Source organism: Beta vulgaris, chromosome 6, assembly GCF_026745355.1.
Source record: "Beta vulgaris subsp. vulgaris cultivar EL10 chromosome 6, EL10.2, whole genome shotgun sequence".
Taxonomy (NCBI): Eukaryota; Viridiplantae; Streptophyta; class Magnoliopsida; order Caryophyllales; family Amaranthaceae; genus Beta; species Beta vulgaris.
The window spans coordinates 18,753,167-18,780,453 of record NC_079207.1 but is presented as its reverse complement, the minus strand read 5'-3'; the positions used below and the strand labels follow the sequence as shown (position 1 = coordinate 18,780,453).

The 27,287-nt window shown below is 36.8% G+C and overlaps 3 protein-coding genes across 14 annotated transcripts; 2 read left to right on the top strand and 1 right to left on the bottom strand.

The window, feature by feature from the left end:
* Nucleotides 1-42: 42 nt before the first annotated feature.
* Nucleotides 43-13,573, bottom strand: LOC104896084 (hypothetical protein). The gene is made up of 10 exons (XM_010682784.4): nt 13,256-13,573; nt 11,867-11,962; nt 11,711-11,785; nt 11,285-11,353; nt 10,121-10,197; nt 9,872-9,960; nt 9,369-9,498; nt 705-795; nt 545-610; nt 43-470 (listed from the first exon to the last, which is right to left on the bottom strand). The coding sequence occupies exons 1-10, from the start codon at nt 13,469-13,471 to the stop codon at nt 354-356; spliced, it is 1,026 nt and encodes a 341-aa protein (XP_010681086.2). The 5' UTR covers nt 13,472-13,573; the 3' UTR covers nt 43-353.
* A 2,046-nt stretch (nt 13,574-15,619) lies between these two features.
* On the top strand, nt 15,620-20,505 carry LOC104896083 (F-box/kelch-repeat protein SKIP6). 10 transcript variants are annotated; one of them, XR_007274930.2, is made up of 4 exons: nt 15,620-16,924; nt 19,620-19,714; nt 19,756-19,811; nt 20,345-20,505. XR_007274930.2 is itself a non-coding variant. In XM_048645759.2 (2 exons), the coding sequence occupies exon 1, from the start codon at nt 15,773-15,775 to the stop codon at nt 16,919-16,921; it is 1,149 nt and encodes a 382-aa protein (XP_048501716.1). In that variant the 5' UTR covers nt 15,620-15,772; the 3' UTR covers nt 16,922-16,924; nt 20,345-20,504. The 10 variants fall into 10 exon arrangements, 6 of the variants coding, with proteins under 6 accessions (XP_048501716.1, XP_010681084.2, XP_048501715.1 ...); XR_008969844.1 differs by having other exon boundaries at nt 15,621-16,948; XR_007274929.2 differs by having other exon boundaries at nt 15,621-16,952.
* A 2,847-nt stretch (nt 20,506-23,352) lies between these two features.
* Nucleotides 23,353-27,287, top strand: LOC104896082 (pentatricopeptide repeat-containing protein At2g06000). Of its 3 annotated transcripts, XM_019250248.3 has the most exons (3): nt 23,353-23,707; nt 24,605-25,622; nt 26,837-27,287. In XM_019250248.3, exons 1-2 carry the CDS (start codon nt 23,588-23,590, stop codon nt 25,259-25,261), a joined length of 777 nt encoding a protein of 258 aa, XP_019105793.2. In that variant the 5' UTR covers nt 23,353-23,587; the 3' UTR covers nt 25,262-25,622; nt 26,837-27,287. The 3 variants fall into 3 exon arrangements, with proteins under 3 accessions (XP_019105793.2, XP_010681080.2, XP_010681079.2); XM_010682778.4 differs by having other exon boundaries at nt 23,353-25,622; nt 26,877-27,287; XM_010682777.4 differs by having other exon boundaries at nt 23,353-25,622.

Genomic DNA, 27,287 nt, shown 5'->3' with positions numbered 1-27,287 from the left:
AGTCAATTCAGGTACAAACAAGTTGAGCAATAATGGTGTAGCTGACCGAGAAATCAGTAAAATTTCTGTATAGATCATTTGACCTTCCAATTGATTTGAAAAATTGGTAGAGCACAATTACAAGTTGACTTATTTCAGCTACGGATATAAACTTTGGGTTCATTAGCAATACAGAAGCAAATCAATTATCCATCTGCTCGTGGATGTCCTTTAATGTAGAGAATTACAAGTACAATTATAAATTTAACTATTTACTTCATATAATGACTTAAGCAGGAAGCTGTAACCTTTACACTAAAGATATGAGATAACTATTGTGTGAAGACCTTTTCTTTTACTCATTACTTCATTCATCAGGCCATTTCTATAGCTTTGATGCATTCGAGTACAGTTGCCTTCTTTGACATTTCAGCCATTAGAGCTTCATGAACCGTCTTATTGTTTTTTAGGAGAGATGCTGCAAACAAAGCCTGGACAAAAATATTGCATGATGTATCAGGCATTTTGTGTAAGAGGTAAAGAAGATGGTGGAGCTTAAACTTACCGCCCATCTAGTGAGGTTCTGTTGTTGGTCCTTGCTGAGTTGTGGTGTACTCCTATTTATAAACCTCTGTAGAAGAGTTGAAAAAACAAAGGAAACTGTAAGAAGCTATTGGCTCAAATTCAACTGAGCCAAGAATAAAAAGAAAAACAAAAGAACAGACCTGTAAGCTGAAAAGATCTGCAGATTGACCAATAACCTTGTCGTACTTGAGCCCTTCGGCAGCCAGCCCGGCCATTGATACAACCGCCAACCTAAGCAACAACGAGGCATATTATCTAGGCCATTATACCACAGTCAATAGAGATGCTTCTATAACCGGAGACAGGATTGACCCCTTCTCTGAGAGACTGAGAGTGGATTCAAGAGTTCACTTTCATCCCTTCTTCCTTCCCAAAATGAGTCCTTAGTTTTTCAAGGCATCATAAACTATCCAAAAATCCATTGTGAGAGTGAAGGATTTATGTCCTCGACTTAAATGCAATTACTAATATATAATGGATCGTATTATAGAGATAATAAGTTCGTTATATTGGGTCGTCTATACGTCTTGCTAGAGAAAGCTATAGAACTTCGGATTAGTAAATAAATAAACCCGAAGCCCAATGTAACGGATCCTACAAGGTCACACATTAAACTTGGATCAACAAAAGAAACCTAGAGCCCAAGAGGGCCCTAGGGTGGCCGGCCAAGAGATAGGAAAAGGGAGAGAAATCTGACCTAAATACTTTTATATATTTGGGTTAGGCAGAAAAGAAAAGTCAGTTTATTCTCTTATTATTTTCTCTCTCCTATTCTCTCTCTTAAAAGTCACGTTATACTCCAAGAAACAAAGAAGAAGTTTTCTTCCTTTCCAACTAGCATTGGTGGAGTGTTGATCTGGGTTGGTGGACTAAGTAGAGGAATCACATCTGAGATTCTCAATCCGGGTTCTTCAAGCTTTGTGGAAATCACGCTACAAAGGTTATTTCTAAACTTGTATGTGATCCTTAATTATATATGCATGTGATCCTGATTTAAGTGCTTATGAATTTGATTCATGAAATTCCGCTTTATAGTACTTATAAATTCCTACAGTGGTATCAGTTTTAGCCTCTTGCATATAGAATTTTGGTCATAAAGTTTAGTTTATGTATGATTAATTTTAATTTGATTAAGGGGAGGAATTAAATTATGGATTGAATAATTAATTGAAATTTGTTAAAAAGAGTTTTAATTACTTTCTTTCTCAATATTTAATAGCCGATTTTTTAACCTCCTAAACCCTAATTTTCGAAATTTATAAAATTCTGATTTTAGATCTCTAAATTTCGAAAATAAATTCATATTATTAATAATTTTCATGCTTAAAATCGTTTATGTATGAAGATAAATTCAATAAAAGGTGTTTTGTATGAATTAGTATTAATTATATGAATAATCTGAAAATTAATTAAAATAGAGATTTTAAATTTAATTTTCTGTATTAAGCATAAAGAGTTATGTTTAATTTAAACAAGATCACTAAATTAATTTTACAATAGGTTGTAAATTTAATTTCTTCAATTAAAAAAAAAAAAAAAATAATTGAAGGAGGAAGAGGAGCAGCCATCGTGGCTACTCCGGTGGTCGGCCGGCAAGAAGCCGGGGGAGGGGTCGCAAACTGCCGGCGAGCAGTCGACGTCGGCGCGCAGTCGACGTCGGCGACTGAAACTTTGACAGCAACCACGCGTGTATCGTGGGGCTGCGGTTCGGCGTTGTGGGCTGGCGCTGGTGGCTCTGCTGCCGGTGTCGGCTCACGGGTAATGAAACCGGCGAGTTGCCGGCGAGATCACCTGAAAAGGTGGCCGTTTCTGGGTTGCGTGAAGGCTGGCAGCTTGCTGTTGGTCTTCACGTTTTCCAAAACAAAAAAAAAAAAAAAAATCCTTTTAAGAAACGTGCCTAAAAACTGGGCAGCAGTTTTTTTTTTTTGTTTTGTTTTATTTTGGAAGTTTTATTTTGAAAATCAGAATATTGAGAAAGATGAATTTCAATTATGTTAATTATTGACTTGGTCATAAATTTCAATCCATAATCTGATTTTTTAATCTAATTAAAATTAATTAGGCTAGTTTTAAGGGATAGAATCTTTAGGTGATTAGATATTACTTAAAATTTTATCTTCTTGCTTTAATTAAGAATATTTGATATTTTAATTGATTGGCAAGTATAATATGTGATATTATTATGTGGCTTTTATATATGATATATTTGCTATGTATGACTAGTATGGCCCAAATTAAGATAGAAAATACGATCTGCGTATCGTAATGTATTCTTGTAATTTTAAATACGATCTGCGTATCGTTAAGTATTTTTGTAATTTATTTAATTTAGTTATTATTAAATTATTTTTGATACTTATGTAATCCAAAGAAGAGTCCATCAAGAGAAGGCCCATGGAAAAGGTGGATGGAGATCCATGAAGAGTCCAAGAAGGAGCCATTGATGCTTAGTTCTTAGGATTAGGGGCCATACTAGATCATTTTATTTTCGCATTTTATTATTCTTTAAAATGCTTATAAGTTTATTGTATGTTGGTTATTGATGCGCTAGAGTTCACTAATTCATAACAACATAATAAACTTAGGCCCCGTAAATATTAAGGTTTGCTTTTCCAAACATAAAGTACTTATAAAACCCTTAATTAATAGTAATAGGTCATGCCTCCGCAGGGTGTTATCATTAATTTTGGGATAATAAGGTAAAATTGCGAATTTTACAACTTAGTTTGGTTGTCCTTAACAAAATTATCAAAAGCGTTTTGAATTTTGAAGCAAGAGATAGTTAAACATGCGATGTTTATCCATCTAAACAAGAGTTATAAAGTGTTATAATTAGTAAAAGAGTTTACTTACCTTGATAATGTAACGTTATGATAAGGCCTCCGTCTGCTTAGTGTTACATGTTGATAGGATCTTGTAAAACACTTATTCATAGGGGACTTTAATTTTGAATAGGTGGTCAACCTAGAAACCTTTACATGTTTTAGGTTGCTTTATAAACATAAAATTGAACTTTGCCTTATTTTTCTGTCTGTAGATATCATGTCTAATAACAACAACACAACAACTCCGGTTTCAACATTCGTCCTTTTCTGGAAAAGGACAGACTGAATGGTGAAAATTTCCTTAATTGGGAAAGGACCTTAAGACTCGTTCTGAGGTTTGAGGGTCGAGAGGACGTCTTAGATACCCCGCTTCCTGTAATAACTGATGAATCAACTGACGCTGAAAAACGTCGTGCAAAACAGGCTAGTGATAAGTCTATACCAATCACTTGTTTGATGGTAGCAGCCATGGAGCCGAACCTCCAAAAGAGGTTCGAAACCAAGGATGCCTACACGATCATGCAAGAGCTGCGGGCCATGTTTAAAACTCAGGCCCGAGTTGAGCGGTATGAGACTAACAGGGAGATCCTTGAATGTCACTTGAAGCCGGGTCAAGCTGTTGGCCCCCATGTGTTCGAAATGATGGGTCTTTTCGAAAACATGGAAAGACTTGGGTTCCCTTATAGGCTCGAGTTGGCTACTGACATCATTCTCCACTCACTACCTGAAAGTTTTAATCAGTTCAGAATGACCTACAATATGAATGAGTCTGAAAAGACTTTGCAAGAGCTGCATGGATTGTTGGTCAATGCTGAAAGGAACATCCCTAAGGTTGAACCAAAGAAAGAGGTTCTGTTGGTTCAAAAGGGAAAGGGTTTCAAAAAGAAATGGGCAGGAAAGAAGGACAAAGGCAAGCAAGTTGCCACTGTCGCTGAAAAACCTAAGCCAACCGCCAAGCCAAGGTTGCTGCGGAAAGCAAGTGCTTCCACTGTCACAAGATTGGACACTGGAAGAGGAACTGCCCGATATACTTGGAGGAAATAAAGAAGTCTGGGGCTCTACTTCAGGTATATATGTTATAGAAATCAATTTGACTTCTACTTCTTTATGGGTATTTGATACCGGTTGTGGTTCTCACATAGTTAATGATGTGCAGGGACTAAAAAGAAGTAGGAAGTTGGCAAAAGGCGAGGTAGAGCTACGCGTTGGAAATGGAGCACGAGTTGCTGCACTTGCCGTCGGGAGCTATAGTCTACACTTGCCATCTGGGCTTATTTTAGAATTAAATAATTGTTATTTCGTTCCTACAATAACTAAGAACATAATTTCGGTTTCAGTTTTGGATTCTGAAGGTTTTTGCTTTGAAATAAAGAACAAATGTTGTTCCATTTCTTACAATAATATGTTCTATGCCAGAGCTAATTTGATAAATGGTTTATATGTGCTTGATAAATCATTACAAGTCTATAACATAGATAGCAAGAAAAAGAAATCAAATGATTCTAACCTAACCTATATTTGGCATTGCCGAATGGGTCATATAAACCAAAAGCGCATTCACAAGTTACAAAAGGACGGTATAATTCCATCATTTATTTCGAATCATTTGATGTATGTGAATCATGCTTAATGGGTAAGATGACAAAATCACCATTTACTGGAAAAGGTGAAAGGGCCAGCGATCTTTTAGGACTCATACATACAGATGTATGTGGTCTTACAAAGGCAAGGGAGGGTTTAATTACTTCATCACCTTCACTGATGATTTGAGTAGATATGGCTATATTTACTTAATGAAACATAAGTCGGAATCTTTTGATAGATTCAAAGAGTTCCAAAATGAAGTACAGAATCAACTTGGTAAGACAATAAAAGCACTACGATCCGATCGTGGTGGTGAATATTTGAGCCAAGAGTTTGATGATCATCTAAAGGATTGTGGAATTCTTTCACAATTAACTCCACCAGGAACACCACAGTTAAATGGTGTATCTGAAAGGAGGAATCGAACATTACTAGATATGGTTCGATCTATGATGAGTCTTGCTGATCTTACCGATTTCTTTTTGGGGATACGCTCTCGAAACTGCTGCACACACACTAAATAGGAGCCCGTCAAAGGCTGTAGAAAAGACTCCATATGAGTTATGGAATGGAAAACCTCCAAACTTGTCTTTTCTAAAATCTGGGGATGCGAGGTCTATGTAAAGCGGTTACTATCAGACAAACTCGCACCCAAGTCAGATAAATGTCTCTTTGTGGGGTATCCAAAAGAGACAAGGGGTTATTACTTCTATAACCGTCAAGAGAACAAAGTGTTTGTTGCTCGTGATGGTGTCTTTCTTGAAAAGGAATTTGTTTCTAGAAAGACAAGTGGGAGTAAAATAACACTCGAAGAAATTCGAGATGAGCAACAACTGGACGTGGCTCACACCATGTCAGAGACGGCCCAACAAGACGAAATCATGTTGAGGAGCTAATGTATTCAACGCATGAACCTCCTACCGTCCCATTCGAAGTTGAATCAAGCGAAAATCTTCAAACTGTTGAAGAGAACGTTTCTCTTGATGCTCAGACCCCGCTAGGTCTAGTAGACCAAGGATTCCAAACAAAAGGTTGGTTGATTTCCTAATGACTGAAGAATTCTGAAATTATGATTTTGGAAAATTCAGAACCTACTACCTACAAACAAGCTTTGACGAGCCCAGACTCTGAGAAATGGCTTGAGGCCATGAAATCCGAGTTAGACTCCATGTCTGAGAATAAAGTTTGGACACTAGTTGACTTGCCTGCTGGGGTTAACCCTATTGGATGCAAGTGGGTGTTCAAATTGAAAACAGACAAAGATGGAAATGTCTATGTCTACAAAGCAAGACTGGTTGCAAAAGGATTCAGACAAGTTCATGGTATAGACTATGATGAGACCTTTTCTCCAGTAGCAATGCTTAAATCAATTCGGATACTTTTAGCGATTGCTGCATTTTTTGATTACGAAATTTGGCAGATGGATGTCAAAACCGCATTCTTGAATGGGTTCTTGAATGAGGATGTGTACATGACACAACCTGAAGGTTTTGAAGATCCAGAAAATCCTAAAAGGGTTTGCAAGCTTCAGAGATCCATTTATGGATTGAAGCAGGCATCTCGGAGCTGGAATCTTCGGTTTGATGAGGCAATCAAACAATTTGGTTTCATCAAAAGCGAAGAAGAGTCTTGTGTTTACAAGAAGTTTAGTGGGAGCAGCTTAGTCTTCTTGGTTCTGTATGTAGATGACATACTAATCATGGGAAACGACATACCAATGCTTGAGTCAGTCAAGGAATGGTTAAAAGTTGTTTCTCTATGAAGGACCTTGGAGAAGCTGAGTACATACTGGGAATCAAAATCCATAGAGATAGGTCTCGAAGGATGATTGGGCTAAGTCAAGAAACTTATATTGATAAGGTTCTTACAAGGTTCAACATGGAAAACTCGAAGAGAGGTTTCGTTCCCATGTCACATGGCATATCGCTTAGCAAGAGTCAGTGCCCGACTGAGCCTGATGAGTTAAAGCGAATGAGTAGCATTCCTTATGCTTCGGCTATAGGGTCTATATGTATGCCATGATAAGTACTCGACCTGATGTTGCATATGCCTTGAGCATGTGAGCAGGTTCCAAGCAAATCCAGGAGAAGCACACTGGACTGCAGCTAAGAGCATCCTTAAGTACTTAAGGAGGACTAAAGGCATGTTCTTAGTATATGGGGGACAAAGTGAGTTGGTTGTTGAAGGTTACACGGATGCAAGCTTCCAAACCGACAGAGATGACTACCGCTCTCAGTCAGGGTATGTCTTTCGTCTGAATGGAGGAGCAGTGAGCTGGAAGAGCTCAAAGCAAAGCACTGTAGCAGACTCTACGACAGAATCAGAATATTTAGCAGCAGTTGAAGCAGCTAAGGAAGCAGTTTGGATAAAGAAATTCTTGACAGAGCTGGATATCGTACCTAGTGTTCTGGAAGGAATTGAGTTGTTTTGTGACAACAATGGTGCTATTGCGCAAGCAAAAGAGCCAAGGTCACATAACAAGTCCAAGCATGTGATGAGGAAGTATCACCTCATTCGAGAGATAGTTGACAGGAAGGATGTCAGAATCTGCAAAGTTCATACGGATGAGAACGTGGCTGATCCGCTAACTAAACCGCTACCTCAACCCAAGCATGAGTGTCACGCTAGGGCTATAGGCTTGAAGCAAATGTTAGAGTGGCTTTAGATTGTACTAGGTTTAGAGAAACTTATTACAATGTAAAGACATGGTTTTGCTATTTATGTTTATGATAATAAATTTTGTCTTATTTAATTTTGGTTTGGTATTAAATAAAATGTCCAAAATATATCTTGAATTCTATGGTTTTGTCAAATATGTGATTTGATGAATGAAACACCATAAGTGAACAGAATTCATAGAATATTAAAGTTCCTAATCTAAGTCATTAAACTGGACATAAATGACTTATTAAAGGGATTAGCATATAAGATTGATTGATAGCGCCGTTTCATGGGCTATGGAAACATAGAGATGTTTAATCAATCATATGGATATGTATAGTTGATACATAGTCGAACTTGACCTACTTAGAAGTTTTATAACTTCGAAATTATATTAGTAGATTCCTGAGAATGAGTAGAACATTACTTAGCCCAATGATTAGTATAGCTTTGATACTGTCAAACGTCATGCCGTAAAAGGGGACTATAAAGGCAGCATTCAGGTTGTGCTAAAAGTTGAGTGGGAGTATTGGTTACTACAAGATTGGAAAAGTCCTCCTATATGAGATAGGATAGGTGTCTTGGCCCCTTGAAGAGTGAAAAATTGAAAATGCATGGCCGTGCTCAAATGGATCATTCGATGATCATTTGTTGACAATTTGAACTCGGATTTCAAGGAATAATTTGAAAGCTAGTATGGATGATATAGAAATATGATCATACTATCAAATTAAGACATTAAGAGACTTGAGGAATAAAAACATTGCACACTCGTCTCGGACAAGTGGGAGATTGAAGGATTTATGTCCTCGACTTAAATGCAATTACTAATATATAATGGATCGTATTATAGAGATAATAAGTTCGTTATATTGGGTCGTCTATACGTCTTGCTAGAGAAAGCTATAGAACTTCGGATTAGTAAATAAATAAACCCGAAGCCCAATGTAACGGATCCTACAAGGTCACACATTAAACTTGGATCAACAAAAGAAACCTAGAGCCCAAGAGGGCCCTAGGGTGGCCGGCCAAGAGATAGGAAAAGGGGAGAGAAATCTGACCTAAATACTTTTATATATTTGGGTTAGGCAGAAAAGAAATAGTCAGTTTATTCTCTTATTATTTTCTCTCTCCTATTCTCTCTCTTAAAAGTCACGTTATACTCCAAGAAACCAAAGAAGAAGTTTTCTTCCTTTCCAACTAGCATTGGTGGAGTGTTGATCTGGGTTGGTGGACTAAGTAGAGGAATCACATCTGAGATTCTCAATCCGGGTTCTTCAAGCTTTGTGGAAATCACGCTACAAAGGTTATTTCTAAACTTGTATGTGATCCTTAATTATATATGCATGTGATCCTGATTTAAGTGCTTATGAATTTGATTCATGAAATTCCGCTTTATAGTACTTATAAATTCCTACAGAGAGTGCATTTCAGATTTTGTTACTCGATTCTTCATCTTACCTCGAGTACATGTGAAAGATCCTCAACGCTCACTTTAGGAGAAAATCACAGACAATTTTCCAAAAAAAGAAAAGGCAAGTCAGACATGTATCCGTGTGCGGAAAAAGTACTCGAGTCCGAGTAAAATAGGTTTCGCTCACCTATAAGTGTTACTTGACTGAAAATACGTTCAGAGGTATTTTGAACCTAATCAGTATGTAAATGGAACTACACAACTAACCTCGAGAAACTATGATTTTGAACCATCAAAGAACGCTATCAACTTAATTTTACCTGTCAAGTTCCTTGGAATCAAGCTGACCACTGTATATAAGCTTCTCCAACTTGTCACTGATAAGATTTACATGTTCTTTTCCAATATCCAAGGAGTAGTCCAGAATTGGCAGGCCAAGCAAATAGGCAACTGTGAAGAACAGATACAATGTCATATCATAATCGAAAGAGCACTCTCTAGCATTAAAGCTGATTGACATTTGACAATAGAGAGTGTATTTCTAGGATAGAAAAATTACCAATAAACTACTATAGTATTATAGATCCAACGTAGCACATGTTGATGACCGTTTATTATGATATGTGAGGTAAAACTCTACCCCTGAAGTTCATTCCCCCAGCCCCCAAAAGAATAGGAACACAAAAGGGGCCAGTATAAAATTCGTAAATGCAGCTTTCACTGATAATACCATCAGATGCAACTGCATCCCATGTCATTGTTTACGATATAATTACTGATATGTAAAACCAAAGTGTGACCCTAGTGCAGACATATATATTACCTAGAAAATGAGCCGCTTCATGGCTGGAAATCCGCTCTTGATAATCAGGAAAAACCACTGAGAATCCACCAATGGCTGCCTGGAGAAGTCTGCCACGACAGTTGCAATTTAGAGCATCAACTTAGGGTGAAATTGATTCTTGCAAGGATTGCCTCATGTATAGAAGATAACTCGCCCTCCAATATTATATTTAAAAAAGAGATGGGGATAGGAAAATCTGCATGGACATGTATCTAAGATAATACTTACCCAGGTGCAGTACTTCCCACAGCCAAAACCACTAAAGAGATGCTTCCTATCAGGTATGGCACAAAGAATCCCCAGTCCTTCATAAAAAATATGGTTAAAAGTCTCAAAAGTTAGAAACAATGGAAACAACCACAATAATTCTGTTTCAGGGTGAAATTCCTGAATTTACAAGTTATCTCCACATTATATTAGCTGTATATGTCATATGCAACTCAAAGTGGAATTGAGGACAGAATGAAGAAGAATAAATCCACACAGCACAAAGATTGCTCAGCTATATTCTGACCACAATAGTAAATACCCCTAACTCTATTTCCCTACATGGAATCATCAGAATTTAGCCTCCAGTCCCCGAGAAACATCAGATATGAATGCTAGAGAGAACTTCCACTTAATCCAAAAATGTTCCTCAGGTCCTGAAGTACACCCTTTCTCTTGCATAATGCCTAACATAAACTCTAAAACAAGAATGAAAAATCCTTCTACAGAGCTGTCTTGAGATCAGCACACGAGCTCATCTTATTAGGCAACAGTACACCATAGGCAATCAGACATCACAAAGTCCGATCAAGAGGAAGGGGGAAAATCACTGTTGCAAATATGATATTGCTTATCTTAGGTGGTTGTCAACACTAGTAACGGAAGTGTAGCCTTTAATGTGGTTTTTGAAAAATTCATAATGTATCCTCTGATCACCCTCTTGTTACTCTTCTGCAAATCAGAAAACCTGTGTTTGAATCCTTCTCCTGTTGAAGCAATCTTACAATACTAAGGTTGTGTGATTCATGACTAACCGCCTAGGTGTAGTTTCCTCCAATAATACAAAAGTTGAAACTAACTTAAGTTTGCAATCAAACATCAATATGGAAAGAAGAACCTGCATCAACATGCTAAGCTTGGACCAAAATTTTCAAATTTTTACTAATGACACAAAGTACCTTATACTCTTTTATCCGCAAAATCATCCACCTTCGGCATTTGTGACACAAAAATGTGAGACAGAAATTTTGTAAAATTGTTTGTGGATAAAAGGAGTACAGCTATTTGACAAAAAAGAAGCTGCTTAACTTTGCCGAATCTTGCATTCAATACAATCTTGCAACACATTTGAGTGAAAAATAAGCCGACTGCGTAAGTAATGGAGAATAAGAGGATGTAATTTACCCCTGGAAGTTGTCCGGCAAGAAGACCCAAAAATCCTGTTGAGCCGACCACCGTGAATAGAAAAGCCGCCTGCATGACTGAAAATGATCATGTTGATGAATGTTGGCGGAGTCTCCATAGCATAATTTGAAATCCCAGACACAGGGTTCATTCAATTTTTTTTGAATGACCTCCAATCATACATCATAGTGTGCGTAGCTAACAATGACAATAAGCTTTAAGCTAAGATCAGGATCTAGCCAATGAAGACAAGCAATATTTGTAATATGATGTTCAAGTACCCCAAAGATATTTCCGAAATCTGAATTCTTTCTGCTCAAATTCCAAACTTCAGATATGAACCCAAAAATACTATCCTAAAGGCATGGGTGAATGAACTTCTGCTTATATATGATCCACAGACCACAACTGAACTAATATACTTACATCATTTCTGACACTTGGTATAGCAAGATTCTCAGCATTCTTGATTCCGAGAGTTGTCAGCTCCCTAAGTGATGTCTGTATGTTAAACGCGCACAGAATGACTTTTCTTCAAGAAACTGAAGGTCTGACAGATACATGCTAGCAATTGAAACTTACTGTACGACGAGACACATATGGCTGGGAGGTCCACCTTTTGGCCCAACCAGCTTCTCTTAATTGATCAAGAGCCTCCTTGACCGCATCACTGTCTTTCTGCAGACTCAGATTGTTCAGGAAGAATCATTAAGCATGACCTTTGACAAGCATAACAACTTCAACATGTAAGCAAGAGAAATACTTAGTTGATACTATGGTATGAATCTTTAGACTAGGATTGAAGTCTATATGCTTATGAACCCTCCCTATCTTCCGTTCACAAAACTTGATACGAACTTACAGACAAAAAAAAAAACCATTCCTAAACAAAGATTAACATATACATGCAGCAGGGGACCTTTATTCAGCTCAAACAGATACTAACCCTGTCTTAAGATCAGAAAGTCTAATTTATGCCAAACAGCCATGATGTATTGATGTTTGTGCCCAAGGGGATTGATATTTGTAATCCATCAATATTATTCTTGCAACAATTAATCATACTTGGATGCTTCTTGCTAACAAATTAATTCACTAGCATAAAAAGGAACTCGCGGTAGAATTCCTGGTAAATATCGGAATTTCTACAGTGCTCGTTCAACTGCTGAGTAAAGCTGGCGAGTGGCGAGTGATTGGGACATCCGATCCCTTTATTAGAACTAACAATCAATCAAAGAATAGGATAGAGAGGGCTACCACTCTTCCTACTGCGACTTTGAATCATAGTAATGTACTCTAGGAATCAGGATTGAAGTTTATACAAAAGGTATGATGTTTTACCCTAGGTAACAACCCCCCCCCCCCCCCCACACACACACACACAAAAAAAAGTTTTGGCCTTGCTAAAATCTAGTCCATTACCACTTCCAACACGTTCGAGAGATCATGCTTAGAGCATCAACTATCACGACAATCCGAAACTTGAGAATTCCATAACCTACTAACATCTTGGCCTTCAATTTATTCAGGACTTCCCTTCACAGATCCTACTTTAAACACCTATGAGCTGAGCATTACAGCCTATAGCAACTTCCCAAAAAGTAATTATTGCCAGCAACAATCCTCAATGATCACCTTCCAAACTTTTTAAATTATCAAATTGCAGTACTACAAGGAGCAACAGGCTCAATTCCACATAGAATACCACTTCAAAGATTGGATGTTGATGGAATACGATGTAAAATCACATATTACACATAAGACACAACATTTAGAATGAGATATAGAGGAGACAATGTGGCTAGTATTAAAGCAGGCAAAATTGGAACCAAATTAAAGATACCCATCAAGTTTAGAAAGAACACCCACATAATGATCAACAGTTTCCGGTACTAGGCAATTCTGGAATTGATTCTAAACATTTACTTTGAGAATTGAGGTATAGAAGAGAGAGTGAGAGAAAAAGTAAACCTTTTCAAGAGCAGATTGAAGAGGGTTAAAATCAACAGCAGGTAAAGCATTAGCAGTAGAAGAGGAGGAAGTGATGATAGTTAGGCGTTTCTTGCAACGAGTAGTAGTAGTGATAGTGGGATTGAATTGACTGGTGATATCAAAGAGGAGAAAATTGGTGCGAATGCGATGTGGGTTGCTCAAAGATGCAACGCCGCTCACTGCAACAGCTGACATCGCTTCACAGTGTCAGTCCACAATTTTCAGTTTTGACCCTCCAATCTTCAGTCTTTAGAGTCTTCAGATAAGGTTCTCTTTTGGCGCCACCAGTACCAGCGAGAAAACTTTATGAGGTGTAACGAGATTAAGTTTAATGTAAACATGAGGTAAAATACAACGCCAAAATGTAGGGATGGCAATCCAATCCGAATCCGACCCTAGTCCGCTCCGATCCGAAGGAAAAAATCCGAGTTGACTCCGACAAAAAAGTAATCCGACTCCGACTCCGTTTAAAAAATCCGACTCCGAGTCGGAGGAGGGTCGGAGTCGGATCTCATAAAATAATCCGACATCCGAATCCGACTCCGACTTTGAGTCAATCAATCCTTTTTTCTTATTTATGTAATGTATTATTTATGTATAATCTGACTTCGACTTTCAGCCAGTTGTATTATATAGGTTTTTTCCACAGAAAAAATGATTAAACAATTGGAAGAAAAATAAGTCGGATCAGGTTCGGAGTCGGATGTTCGGATTTTAAGTCGGATGTCCGGATTTTAAGTCGGGTCGGATCTCGGAGTCGGATGTTCGGATTTTAGGTCGGGTCGGATTCGGATTTTCAAAGTCGGATCTCGGAGTCGGACTCGGATTTAAAATCCGACTTTCTGTAGGGTCGGAGTCGGATTATGCATAATCCGGTCCAAGTCCGACCCGTTGCCATTCCTACCTAAATGGTACACACCCTTGTATGTTAAGAATGATACATATATGTACATGACTAATAAGTCAAATTACATTAATAATAAGTTAAATGAACACATGTACATGGCTAATAAGTCAAATGAACACATATATCTAGTTAATAAGTCAAATGAACATATGTACATTTCTTTTACTACATGTTTATTGGCATTGGTCTTAATGTTCATAATCTAGTATATGATGTTCATCGTGTGTATGATGTTCATCGTGCGTATAATGTTCATCCTACAGACATGTGTATGTACTAATTTAGGGGTGAAACAGAATTAATGCTTATTAGGTTTACTTAATTTTTTTTTTTCAAGATAAGATGAGCTCCTTTGCAAGTTGCAAGTAGGGGGTAGGTTGAGAATTTTTCCTTGTATAGGGTGAGACTCAATCCCAAAATCTTTGGGATTAGACGTGATGCCAACATCACTAGAGTATAACCTGCTGTTCAATTAGTAGATTTTAATAAGCTAAATTGAAAATTTTGAGATAATGCAGTTAAAAAGACACACCTTAAGTTTTGGAGAGTTTTGGAGATTACACATTAGTTGTTGTAGGTGATTCATTCGAGCACATTCATCATATACCAATGTAACATGTTTGCTCATTTGCTCATCTAAAGACAAACTATACCTTTTATTTTTATATTGTTCATTTGGAGAATTTCGAATGAGCAATTAGCAAAAATGAATAGCTTTAAATGTATGATACTCATGTATATATGGGTGTATGATTGAAGTTGTAGATTTATTCTAATATAAGTCACTTTGTGCAATGCATGGATTATGAAATGAACATAGACACATAACTGTTATGATATTATACTCTTATTATAATGCAAATATTTTATATTAATTATATAATGTCAATGAGATGTTATAAAATTATTATATTACGGTTATGTTATTCAAGTAACGTACTATTCACTGGGGTAACATATTATATATACCAAATTAATTTTGATTAAATTCAGCTAAATTACTATTGCTTATACTAAAAAAGTTGGCCAAGATGTCCTAATTGGACAACTAAATAAGGGTATATTTGTAAACTCAAGTAAAATAGATTTGTAAATAATGCTTTATCCAAATCACACAATAATGCATAAATCAAATCAAAAGTTTGTGAGAGAATGACATAACTAAGAATTATATGCACCTTACACATTCAGACATCTTTCTTCGTCAAAGTCACTTATTAATTCTCAAGTTTGACATTAAATATCGCAATTTATACACTAAGCTATGCAAGTGACTATAACTATAACTATAAGTCTATAAGTGAACCAAGTCATGTAAGATCATAAGTTGTGGTATATAATAAAGTAAATCTTAACATACACCTAATTTCTAAATGCACCTTGAGAATATTTCAAGTCACTCGAAGACTATTTTGTTGTACATTACTAGTTTGAAATCTTTTTACATGAGCAAAATGCGCTCAGCGAACAGAGTTTGACATGGTTAAAGGATAAGCTTAAATGGGCGTATACAGGCACAACTCACAAGGCACAACCACCTCTAAAGTCCAACCTCAACAACAGTCTCAAGTCTTAACGATCATACGGACATGTCCGATCAACCTTCATGTTCTGATCCCATTGAAAGCAAACATGAGCATGAGCATGAGCATGAGCAATCGCTGATCCCAAACCTCCCAAAAGACGTAGCACTTGAGTGCCTAGCTCGAACCCCTCGTTTCCATCATCCATTCCTCTCTCTGGTCTGCAAATCATGGAGATCCACTCTCAATTCTCCTCTCTTCTACGCCACCCGCCGTGCACTCAATTCCACCCAATCATTCCTCTTCCTCAACCTACGCCTTTACAACCCTAAAGATTCCACCTTTTCCTTCAAATGGTACTCTCTAGACCCTTCTACTATCTTCCCCAAAAACACCCAATTTACCCACAAATCAACAACCCTAATTCCAATCAACCCCTCTCCGTACCACCCAATTGGGGCTTCTTTCGTCTCATTGGGTCGTCATTTGTATGTAATTGGTGGCTCTGTTAATGATATTCCATCATCTAATTTCTGGGTGTTTGATTGTTTGACTAATAAGTGGGAAATGGGACCCAAAATGAGGGTTGGGAGGGAATTTGCTGCTTCTGGGGTGGTTGATGGCAAAATTTATGTGTTGGGGGGTTGTGTTGTGGATAATTGGGCTAGGTCTATTAACTGGGCTGAGGTATTTGACCCGGTTAGTGGGTCGTGGGCACCCGTCCCGAGCCCAATTGAGGTGAGGGATAAGTGGATGCATGCCAGTGCAGTGGTGGAAGGGAGGGTATATGCAATGGCTGATAGGGGTGGGGTGGTTTTCGACCCGGGATTGGGGGAGTGGGGGCCAGTGTCAACGGAGCTTGATATGGGGTGGAGGGGGCGGGCTGCGGTGGTGGATGGTGTGCTGTATTGTTATGATTATTTGGGGAAGATAAGAGGTTTTGATTTTGGGGAGAATGTGTGGAAGGAGTTGAAAGGGTTAGAGAAGAGTTTGCCCAAGTTCTTGTGTGGTGCTACTATGGCTAATGTGGGTGGAAGTTTGTTTGTGGTTTGGGAAGGGAAAGCCAATAGGAAGGAAATAGAGGTGTTTTGTGCTGAGATGTTGGTTATCAAGGATGCTTCTGGTGAATTGTGGGGGTCGATTGTGTGGTCGGATGTCATCATTGTTATTCCTAAGGGTTCATCTGTGGTGCATTGCTTGGATGTTCATTTGTGACTTGTGAATTTTTCTGCTGCAATATCAGTATGTATGCGTTCGTCCTTGAGCTTTTGAATTCAGCTTCTGTTAATTGTTGTTGATTTCATGTTGTATTTTTTGTCTTTTTGGCAATCATTTCTTGTTGTATACTTCGTCATGTAAATGTTTTATTCTGTCATGTTGCTACACTTTCTAGTAAAGCTGCATTACCTTGAACATCAATGTGGAACATTTCAAACCAGATCGCACACTGAATTCATTACCATTTTATCAAAATGGTTACTGATACGGTGATATCAAATGGTGAATGAGCTTGCGGGGTCATTCTTACAGTAAATGAATTAAATTGTAAGTTTCTTCTGCGTATGAAAGATGAGATGCTGGGCAATTAAGATGTTCAAAATGTCATTGTTGGTGATGGCAGCCATGTAGTAAACCTAAAAGTTTCAGCTTAGCAGCTTTTCTTCAACTTTAACCCTTTTATAGTTGAGGCTCCGAGGAATATAATGTTGTTGGTTAATGATAACCCAATGCCTTCAAGGAAGGTGACACAATATTGAACTTTTTGAAAAATATACTGTTTCTATTGAGATTGATATCTGTTCTGATCAGTTTTGAAGAGGCTTTACTGCTTATAATTAGTTTGTAGCTGGTGAGATGCTTCTTGCCCACTGAGCTATGAAGAGCTTTTGTAAGCTAGTATCATGCTTTTATTTTTTTCTATAGTGACTTTAGCTAAACCATCAAATCAAAGGTTCCTCTTCTGAATAAGCTAAGGGCATCGCCAATTCGCCATATCAGATCTTGTAGATTAAGAAAATAATACCTTCTTATGAGCGCATGGGTTAGTATGATTGGCATTTGTTTCCTGGATGATCTGCTTACTAACCTTAATTTTTTTTTTGTGGGACTACTAACCTTAATATTTCACCTGAAATTGACTTTATTGAACAGGTGCTTTGTTGAATGGCTGGATTTTTTTTTTCTCACCATGACGCGTAATCTAGAATTGTTAATGAATGTTTTCTTTGATGAGCTAATCTTGGAAGTTTAGTTGTGAGACCCACTTTTTAGTTGTTAATAGTTCCCTTTCTTTGAAAGCCATTGTTTCCATGCCCTTCCACACTTTCCAAGATCTTTTATTTTTTCTTTTCTGGCGAACTAAATCAAGCACATTATCAACATTCAGCACATCATATATCTGAGTCTATCGGGCATTTGCTGTCGATGAATTTAGGACTACCTTCATTATGCAATAATTGATATAAGGGGGAGGGGCACTCTAGGCAGTATCTTTATAAGTTACTCCTAGTTATTAGTAGCTTGAAGAATAAGTTGGGGAGTTAGTTAGAGGAGAAATGTTATAAATAGAGAAGATTAGAGGAGAGATTTTAGGTTGAATATTGTTGAGAGAACCTTTAGTTTTATTTAGCTTTTCTGGGAGGGATTCACTCCTCTTGAATGCTTAAAAACTATCTCCAGTTTATGTAATTTCCATATTATCATTCAAAAATTCAGGTTCATTTCTGATTCGTATGAGGTGGTCCAGTTAGCATTATCTTCTTTAATATGCCTTAGCTATGTCAGTTCACAGCACATTACTTGTGCTTAAGATGGGTTTCTTAGGCTCCGTTTGGTAGGGCGTAAAATATTTTCAGTGTAAAATGATTTTCATGGAAAACAATTTACAATGGAAAACACAATTCCAAAATTAGTTTTCCGTTGTTGGTTCGATGTAAAAAAAAATGATGAATAAAGGAAAATGAAAGGAAAGTAAGGAGGTAGTGAGAGGAGTGTACAAGAGAGAGAAGGAAAATAGTTTTCCCTTCATTTTGAAAGGAAAATGGTTTTCCATCCTTGGAGAGTAATTTACCCCAAGGGAAAATGGTTTTACACTCTTTTGCCAACCAAACAATGTAAAACTGAAAATAGAGGAAAACAGTTTTCCGGGAAAACGTTTTACGCCCTACCAAACGGAGCCTTAATTTCAACAATTACCCTTTATCTGCTAATAATAGTCATACAAAGCACGTTTCCTCTCTGGTTGTTTATTAAAATTGTGCCCTTTTTTTACTTCAATGCTGACAAAGACCATATTAGTGAGGTTGTAGCAAGGAGGATGGAGCCTCCTGCCTTATTGCAATGAAATGACGTGTTGGTTGAGAATAGCTATCTAGGCTTTGTTCTTTTCACCTTGATCAAAGGTCTTGGAAAAATAAGTTAGATAAGAGTCGATAATTCATACAAGGATTATGCAAGTTATTTTATAGCTAGAAATTGGTCGTGTTAGAGCCCGATAAATTCAAACAAGAATGATAAGTTCAGATACAGGTTTTTTTTAAATGAACAGAATGAAGCCTTACCTTTTTATCTTTAGATTGACAACCAGGAATTGGCTCAGGAAGCAGTTTAAAACTTTTAAGAACTAGAAAACAGGCACATCTCATAGAGGTCAAATAATTGAAGTATTAATGAAAGTATGGAACATGCTTTGTTCAGTGACAGCCTTGTTGAATAGCCCTAGTGGGTACTTGTAGATATTCCCACATATTCTTCTGCCAAGTTAATTTCTGCATTACCTTAACCCTTGCACTGGGATTATGCTCTTTTGGGTTTATCATGCTTTGGTGATAGTCATGCGTCGCTTTTATCTTGTATAACATTCCTGAAGAAGTATGTTTAGAATTTGGATCAGCAAGTAGTTCCTTCTTTTCAGGTTTGTTCACGAGTGTTAGCAAGCAAAGTGATAGCACCTTTTGCCAGGGTCGCTCAGTGTTATAGCCTCTTTTCCATGTAGCAACTCACCGTCAGGTTCAGGGCGATTTCTTCTCTTCCTCTTTTGTACACTGAAGTTGGACGAGGAAAGTCTATGGTGTTATACGGTCTTGAAAGCTCTATGTTTGATATTGTAAGTAAATTGAGCTATAATGAAGGATGCTACTGCTAGCCCCATATAACCAATATTCATATGTATGTTAATGCGCAACATATAGGATGGCATGATCAGCATCAACTTATAAAATTTTAACTATTGCCCCGGGGTTCTTTTCTAACCTTTTTAGCAATAAGTCATTTCATTTCTATTAACTTATATATATAAATAAAACATCATAGCTTCACTCATAAATTCCATTTAAAACTTATGGCTTGTTTGGTTGAAATTAGGAAGTATAACTTTCCATGAATTTGTATTATCCGTGAAATTTTATTTCCTAGGAAGTACATTTTTTTTTGTTTGGTTGAACATGGGAAAAGGGGTCTAGGTAAGTTATTTCCTCCATTTTGTAGGAAATAGAACTTTCTAGGAAGTTCAACTTCCCATGTTTTTGCCAACCAAACAACAACACATATTTACTTTCTAGGAATTATAATTTCCCATACATTTTGAAGATTAATCAAACAAGCTCTTATATTTTTTATTTTATTTTATTTTGGTTACAGGAGAAGTGATAAAAAGTTGATAGAGAGGTGGAGAAATCTCTACCTGTTGACTTGTGAACAGTTGATTGTCAATTTACATGTTTATAAAATTCTTAATATTACTGTTTGGTTCATCTTACTTTCTCTCATTATGTAATATAAAACTAGTTATTAGGTCCGGACGATGCCCCAGGTAAGAAAAATTTTCATTTATTAATATTGTACTTTGATATGATAACATTAAATAAAACTTGGTCTAGTGGTTAAAACTTTAGTATATGAACTTGAGGTCATGGGATCAAAACCTATACTATGCAATTTGTAATTTTTTTATTGTACATGGATTACATAAACTAAAACTCCCTAGGGAGAGCGCCACGTGGCACCGTTTACGCACGTCTTTTAATATATTAGTATAAATATTATTATTGTGTGAGGATTATTTACAATAATATTAATTTACACACTTTTATTCAAGTCTGCCAAACTAATATTACATTTTCTCCATATTTTACCAAGGTATCTGAGTCGGTTAAATTCTTGTGTTTTTCTTTTGTTGGGAAATTTTCAATAGTAGGCTTCTATTTTGGAGATTTTCCAATGGTAGATTCAAATCCTTTTTTCCCATTGTTGAGCTTAAGTTTTCCTAATTTACCCAAAAGTAGCATTAGTGAGGCTTAAATATTAATTGATGTTTCCTTTCAAAAAAAAAAATGTTAATTTCATGTTTAGTTTTAATATTTCTGTTAGGTTTTGTCTAATCTCTACTAATCATAGTTTATTTAGTTTTAGACTCCTAACAATCGGCAAATTGGATCTCAAATCCTCCCAATGACCTCCACAATTTTGCACTTTCTACGAGTTTCTAATGATGTGAGTTCGTTTTTTTGTCACAGATTAGGACTCAAAGTTTCATTATGCATAAGGATGTGATTATATGAAGCCCTTAAATCATATTCCAGGATCAACGCTTAAACTATATTTAATCATTCTAGAACTATCAAATTACAGAAACTGTTGTGATTACTATATTTATTCTTGAGCTATTCACTCACTTATAAAAGCATATGTAAAAGAAAAAAATTAGATCTTCTTTCTTTGTCAACTATGAACCTTATAGATTTATGGCTATCACGATTCAATTTACACTATTAATATAGTAGTTATATATAATTCCATGACTTTTAACTACCATCTATATAGAGTTATGAATATATTTTTTTAGTCTGTTAGGAGTTTAGCAGACTTAAATAAATCATGGTTAGGGATTAGGCAAAACTTAACAGAATTATTAAAACTAAATATGAAATTTAACGTTTAAGCCTCATAAATGATATTTTTGGTTAAATTGGGAAAACAATGAAAAAAAAGAAGAAGTTGAATCTGTCATAGGGAATTCTCAAGTATAGTAGCCTAACATTGGAAATTTCCCCTTTTGTTTCTATCGGTGGTTTTGAGATTAAAACTCACATGCTGGATTATTAAAAACTCTCCGGATTAGATTCTTTTATCCTGATTTTAGAATTCCTCGCCAACAAATAAATTAAACAAACTTCAATCATTCGAACTCAAAATTTGAAAGAAAAAAAGTTTGTAATTTGTCGGTGGGTGAGTTTCCTAACACATATATTAAAGTGAAAGTATTGGGTCAGACCGTCTGACGTACTGTTTACTGTCAGACGGGTTGAGCCCAATACATCTCTCTGCGAGAACGTATTAGGTCACCATAATGTGTCCGTCTTCAATGCTCACATACAAGCACATCATAACACAAACAGAGTAATCATAAGAACCCAGTAACTACTCCTCTCCACAACTGAAAGTCCTGAACTCTAAAGTCTAAAGTATAAGTTTACCTTAACCATTAATGCGCAAACTCTAAAGTATTCGTTAACCATAACTTTACCTTAGTATATCGTTATTCCCCAAACTCTAAAGTATAAGTTGGTGGTCTAGTTTGTTTCAATAATGCGCAGTGTGCATCTGACTGTAATTGGAAGATTTTTCATGAAATTCTTAATGAAGATAAGACTTGGAAGATTTTCATGAAATTCTTAAGTTCTTTCATAAATCCTATTTTTCATGAAATTCTTAATCTCAGTATCCATTCTTTATTGATCTAACAAAGAAGAAAGAAATCAGCTAAGAGGAATGAAGAAGAAGGAGAAAGTGAGAGGAAAGCAGAGGTTAGTGTTTTGTTTTTCAGTTAGACTTTGTTTTGTTTCAGTTGGACTTTGTTTTGTTTCAGTTGGACTTGGTTTTGTTTCAGTTGGACTTTGTTTTGTTTCAGTTGGACTTTGTTTTCTTTCAGTTGGACTTTGTTTCGTAATATGTATACCAACTGAAACAAATAATGGACCAACTGAAACAAAAAATGGACTAACTGAAAGAAATAATGGGCCAACTGAAAGAAATAATGGACTAACTGAAAAAAAATGAAGACTACCTGAAAAAAAATGAAGACTACCTGAAAAAAAATTAAGACTAACTGAAAAAAAAATTGGAACCACCTGAAAGTCGTCCGACCAAAGATTATGGTCGGACGAGTCCGACACAATACGTTCTCTATATTAAATACGAAATTATATCATACGAGTATTTTCACGAATATTTCTTTCTTTTTCGGGTAAAGGAGTGAAAAGGTGCGTGAATAGTTAGCATTTCACTTTTTTGTTTTCTGAAGGGAAAATATAAATTTCATTAAGTGAAAATCATACAACAATTACAATTGATATTAAAGAAAAACGAAACATAACCTAACTTAATCGAGTAACATTAATCAAACCTACCTATTGTAACAAGCCTCTAATGAATATGATATTTCGATTATAACTCATATTAGCTAAACATAGCTCATGATATTGTGCAATTACGTGAATTAAACAAGCATAACAAATCAATAGGAATTTTTTTTTTTTACATCGAAAAGGTTGCACTTGCCATCATCCGGGCCTGGTGCCATGGAGAGAGCCATATCCAAGTGTGGTACACTTTCCCTCATCTCAAATTCTCAACTCTCAACCCATGAAAGATTATTACCCAAAAGGCCAAAACTCATTCAAACCCAAACCCATTCACAAACTTTCACCTGTTAATGAGTTCTTCCCTTCCAAAGTTGGCACAAACATACTCAAATTCTCTCTCTTTCTTCGCCGCCGGGGTCACCACCATCTCCGGCATCATCAACACACTTCAAATGTGACAGAATTCAAAATACCCATTAAAATCTTGGGGCAAAACAGCAGAAACGATAACCCAAATCCCATGATATTTCCGTTGTTTCTCTCTCATCACAAGGTCCTAGCCTCAAAGCTTGCCTCTTTTGCCCATTTTAACTCTCTCTCTCTTGTTCCTCGATCTTCTCCTATTCATCATTGTCGTGAGGTAATTCAAATCTCTCCTTCTGAACCTTGGTTTGCTAAAATCATTTGTACTCTCTTTTGTTTTCAGTCCCATCTTCTGGGTTTGCACTCAGATTATCTTGCTAAAGGTTTAACCCCATTCATTGCTTTTCAAGTTGTTAGAAGATTGGATGATAATCATAAAAACCCTTGTTTGGCTTTGAGTTTTTTCCAGTTTTGTAGGGTTAATTTTAAATTGATTCATACTTTTGGGGCTTTTAATTACATTTTAAGGTCACTTTGTCAAATGGGTCTTCATGATTCTGCTAGTTTGGTTCTTGATTGGATGATGCTTGATGGGCATTCCTTAGATTCTTCGGGTTCAAGTTTTTTGGTCGGTTTGTTTTCGGATTCAGGAAGATTTGACATTGCCCGCAAATTGCTGGTGCAAACTAAATGTGGAGAGATGGAAGGGAATCCTTTTGTATATAATAAGTTTTTGAGTTGCTTGGTTAGACAAAATAGAGTGGATGAGGCTGTTCTTTTCTTTAACGAGCAGATGATACCAAAATCCTGCTTAGATGCATGTACCCTTAATATACTCATTAGAGGCCTGTGCAAGGTGGGGCAAGTTGATAAGGCTTACAAATTTTTTGAGGAGATGGTAAATTTTTGTTTGTCCCCGGATGTTATTACCTATAATACCATGATAGATGGGTTGTGTAGGTTTAACCAGGTAGATAAAGCGCGAGAATTGCTTTCGGAAGTTAGGTCAAGAGATGGTGTTTCTCCTGATGTTGTAACTTATACATCCATCATATCCGGTTATTGCAAGCTGAGAATGATGGATGAGGCATCTTTTCTTTTCCAAGAAATGACTAGTAATGGAGTTAGACCTACACTTATAACTTTTAACATTATCATTGATGGCTTTGGCAAGGTTGGCGACATGGCCTCTGTGTCAGCTATGTATGAGAAAATGCTTTCTCTCGGTTGTCAGCCAGATGTTGTTACCTTCACATCTCACATTGATGGCTATTGTCGGAAACGGCAAGTGGATGAGGCTTTGAAGCTTTGGTGGGAAATGGTTAAATGGAAGTTGCTCCCAAATAAATATACATTCTCTATTCTTATTATAGCTTTATGCAAGGAGAATAGACTCAACGAGGCTTGTGATCTCTTGAGGCAGTTGAAGTTGAGGAATGATATTTCCCCCGTACCTTTTATGTACAATCCTGTCATCGATGGACTCTGCAAATCTGGAAAGGTTGATGAGGCCAATTTAGTTGTGTCTGAAATGGAGGAGAGGAATTGCAAGCATGATAAGTATACATTTACCATTCTTATCATCGGCCACTGTATGAAGGGAAGAATGCTGGAAGCAATTGAGATATTTAATAGGATGCTATCAGTTAAGTGTACCCCAGATGACATTACTGTAAAATCTTTGCTGTCATGCTTGGTAAAAGCTGGAATGCCATATGAGGCCTCACAGATAAAGAAACACATTGCATTAGGGAAGGTGGAACTAAGCTTGCCATCTTGCGGAAGAAATTTGCCAGCCAGGAAAAATATGGATATTCAAGTGGCGGCATAACTGGAAAGGATCATTTGAGTGCATTGATTTATAGCTGTTGGATGCATATCAGTACTATTGTCTGATGCACAAGACTAAGCACTCGTGTGCGTGCTGATTTGGCTATTACAATCGAACTTGTTGCAAACAAAGAGTTGGGCCTTTGGAGTTTGTTGAGTGCCTACTTTCTAGTTTCTAGTGCTTCCTCGCTCGGACCTCCACTAACTTTGTAGTGCCTTTGGTGAGTGCCTCGTGCTTGCATTATTGGACATCCACTGCTTCCAATTCCCCAAGGCATACATTATGTTTCTGAGGAGAAATCTTGACAAAGTTTTGGCATGTCTTTTGTCGTAACCGGCTTCCTGTGGTCTTGAATGAGGAGGTTAGCACTTACATTCATCAATCTCCATGTTCACACAATTTTTTTTGTTTGTTCTCATGTCTTGATCATCTGTTTCTTTGTCTTTTGTCGGGTAGGGGGCAGCTGTCATTTTGGTTGGTTTTAAAGTGTGTTATCTGAAACATAAATTTATAGTTTATTCAAGTCTTCTAACAGTTTTCTTTCTCACTGTTGCGTTGCATGCACTAAAGAACTTTTAAGGCAAAGGTCAGTGTCTTCATACTTTTTTCTGTATCAGGAGTCATAGCTGTACTGTTAAGCTCTTGTACTTAAACAACAATTTATGGACTTGAAAACCTTCAGACTAAGAATTTAGGTAACAGGGGTTCCGGAGTCTCGCACCGACATATAAACTATATAACTAAAGATGTAGTTCCTTTAGCTTTCCTGTACTTAGCTTCTTGTTGGAAAGTGGTCTCTGCTAGTTTAGCTACTCAGCAACTAGCTTGCATCTTGAATATATCACAGTTTAGGGGTCAAATCGTAGAATAGATCCTCTGTGAACTTCTGTTTGAAGTGATTAGTTATAATCAATAGGTGAAAGATAGGTAGCAGTCTCTCAAAGGTAGATTAGATTAGTAAATGCTCTCTTCATTCCGGAATAATTGTCGATTAAGATAATGCACAATAGTCATGGCATTTGTTTTTAAGACTTAGAAATCTTGGTATTTCAAACAAAGAAATTATAAATTATAGTTCATTGATTTTTGAAAATGTCAAGTTAATATGAAATGAAAGAAGTTTAAGTTGGGATAATACGGAATGGAGGTAGTATTTTGTCACAAGTTCACCTTAGTTTGTCTAATCATTAACCACCAATTTGGTGGTTGACGAAAACAGGATTGAACTAGGTTAAGCTAATCTTATAAATAAAACAAGGCTAACGAATATCAAAGTGATTATAACCTACCTTCACCTTGATCTTGAATCATATTGGTAGAAGAAGATAACTTTCTGAACCAGCTCAAGCCTCCTATTCTTTTTACTTGTGCAAGCAAAGATGGGAAAGCTTATGCAATTTTGCAATTTTGATAAAAGGAAGCACGATGTGGAACAGTTTGTTGGAAGAATGATAATGAGCCAGTGATTGTAATTAATAATAGTGGAAGGGAGAGAGATAAATCATTCTGATTACGTGGTTCGACTTTTTGAATGCCTACTGAATCAATTGTTTTCCATTACTGTTCTATGCTCAGCCTGTAGCAGTTTATGTAGTGAAGGCTGCTCCTTGTGCAGAACAGCTAATGCCCATACTAATGGAACAATGGAGATCGTGTGAGAGACACATGCAACTCTCGGTTGGTGGAGCTTATTCGCCGGTCTTTGCCAACAATGCCAATGAAGTTGCATGACTGCAATAAGAGGCAGGGTAACTCACTAACTTGCACTAGACAGCAGCTATTTCAACATTTGCTAGAAACGACGGGTTTACTTAGATGACACAGGAAGTTATTCTGATGAGGGTGCATTGTTCTCACAATTCTTCCATTTTTGGTTAAGAAGTGGCTAGAAATCCAGATTGCTTATGTTACTGTCTTGATTCATCGTTTGCTCTCTGCGTCTTATGCAGTAAACACAAGTATAGTTTGGCCATTGCCAATGAGGTTGTACATATGAATTTTGTGTTCTCAGATTTATTTCTTCTTA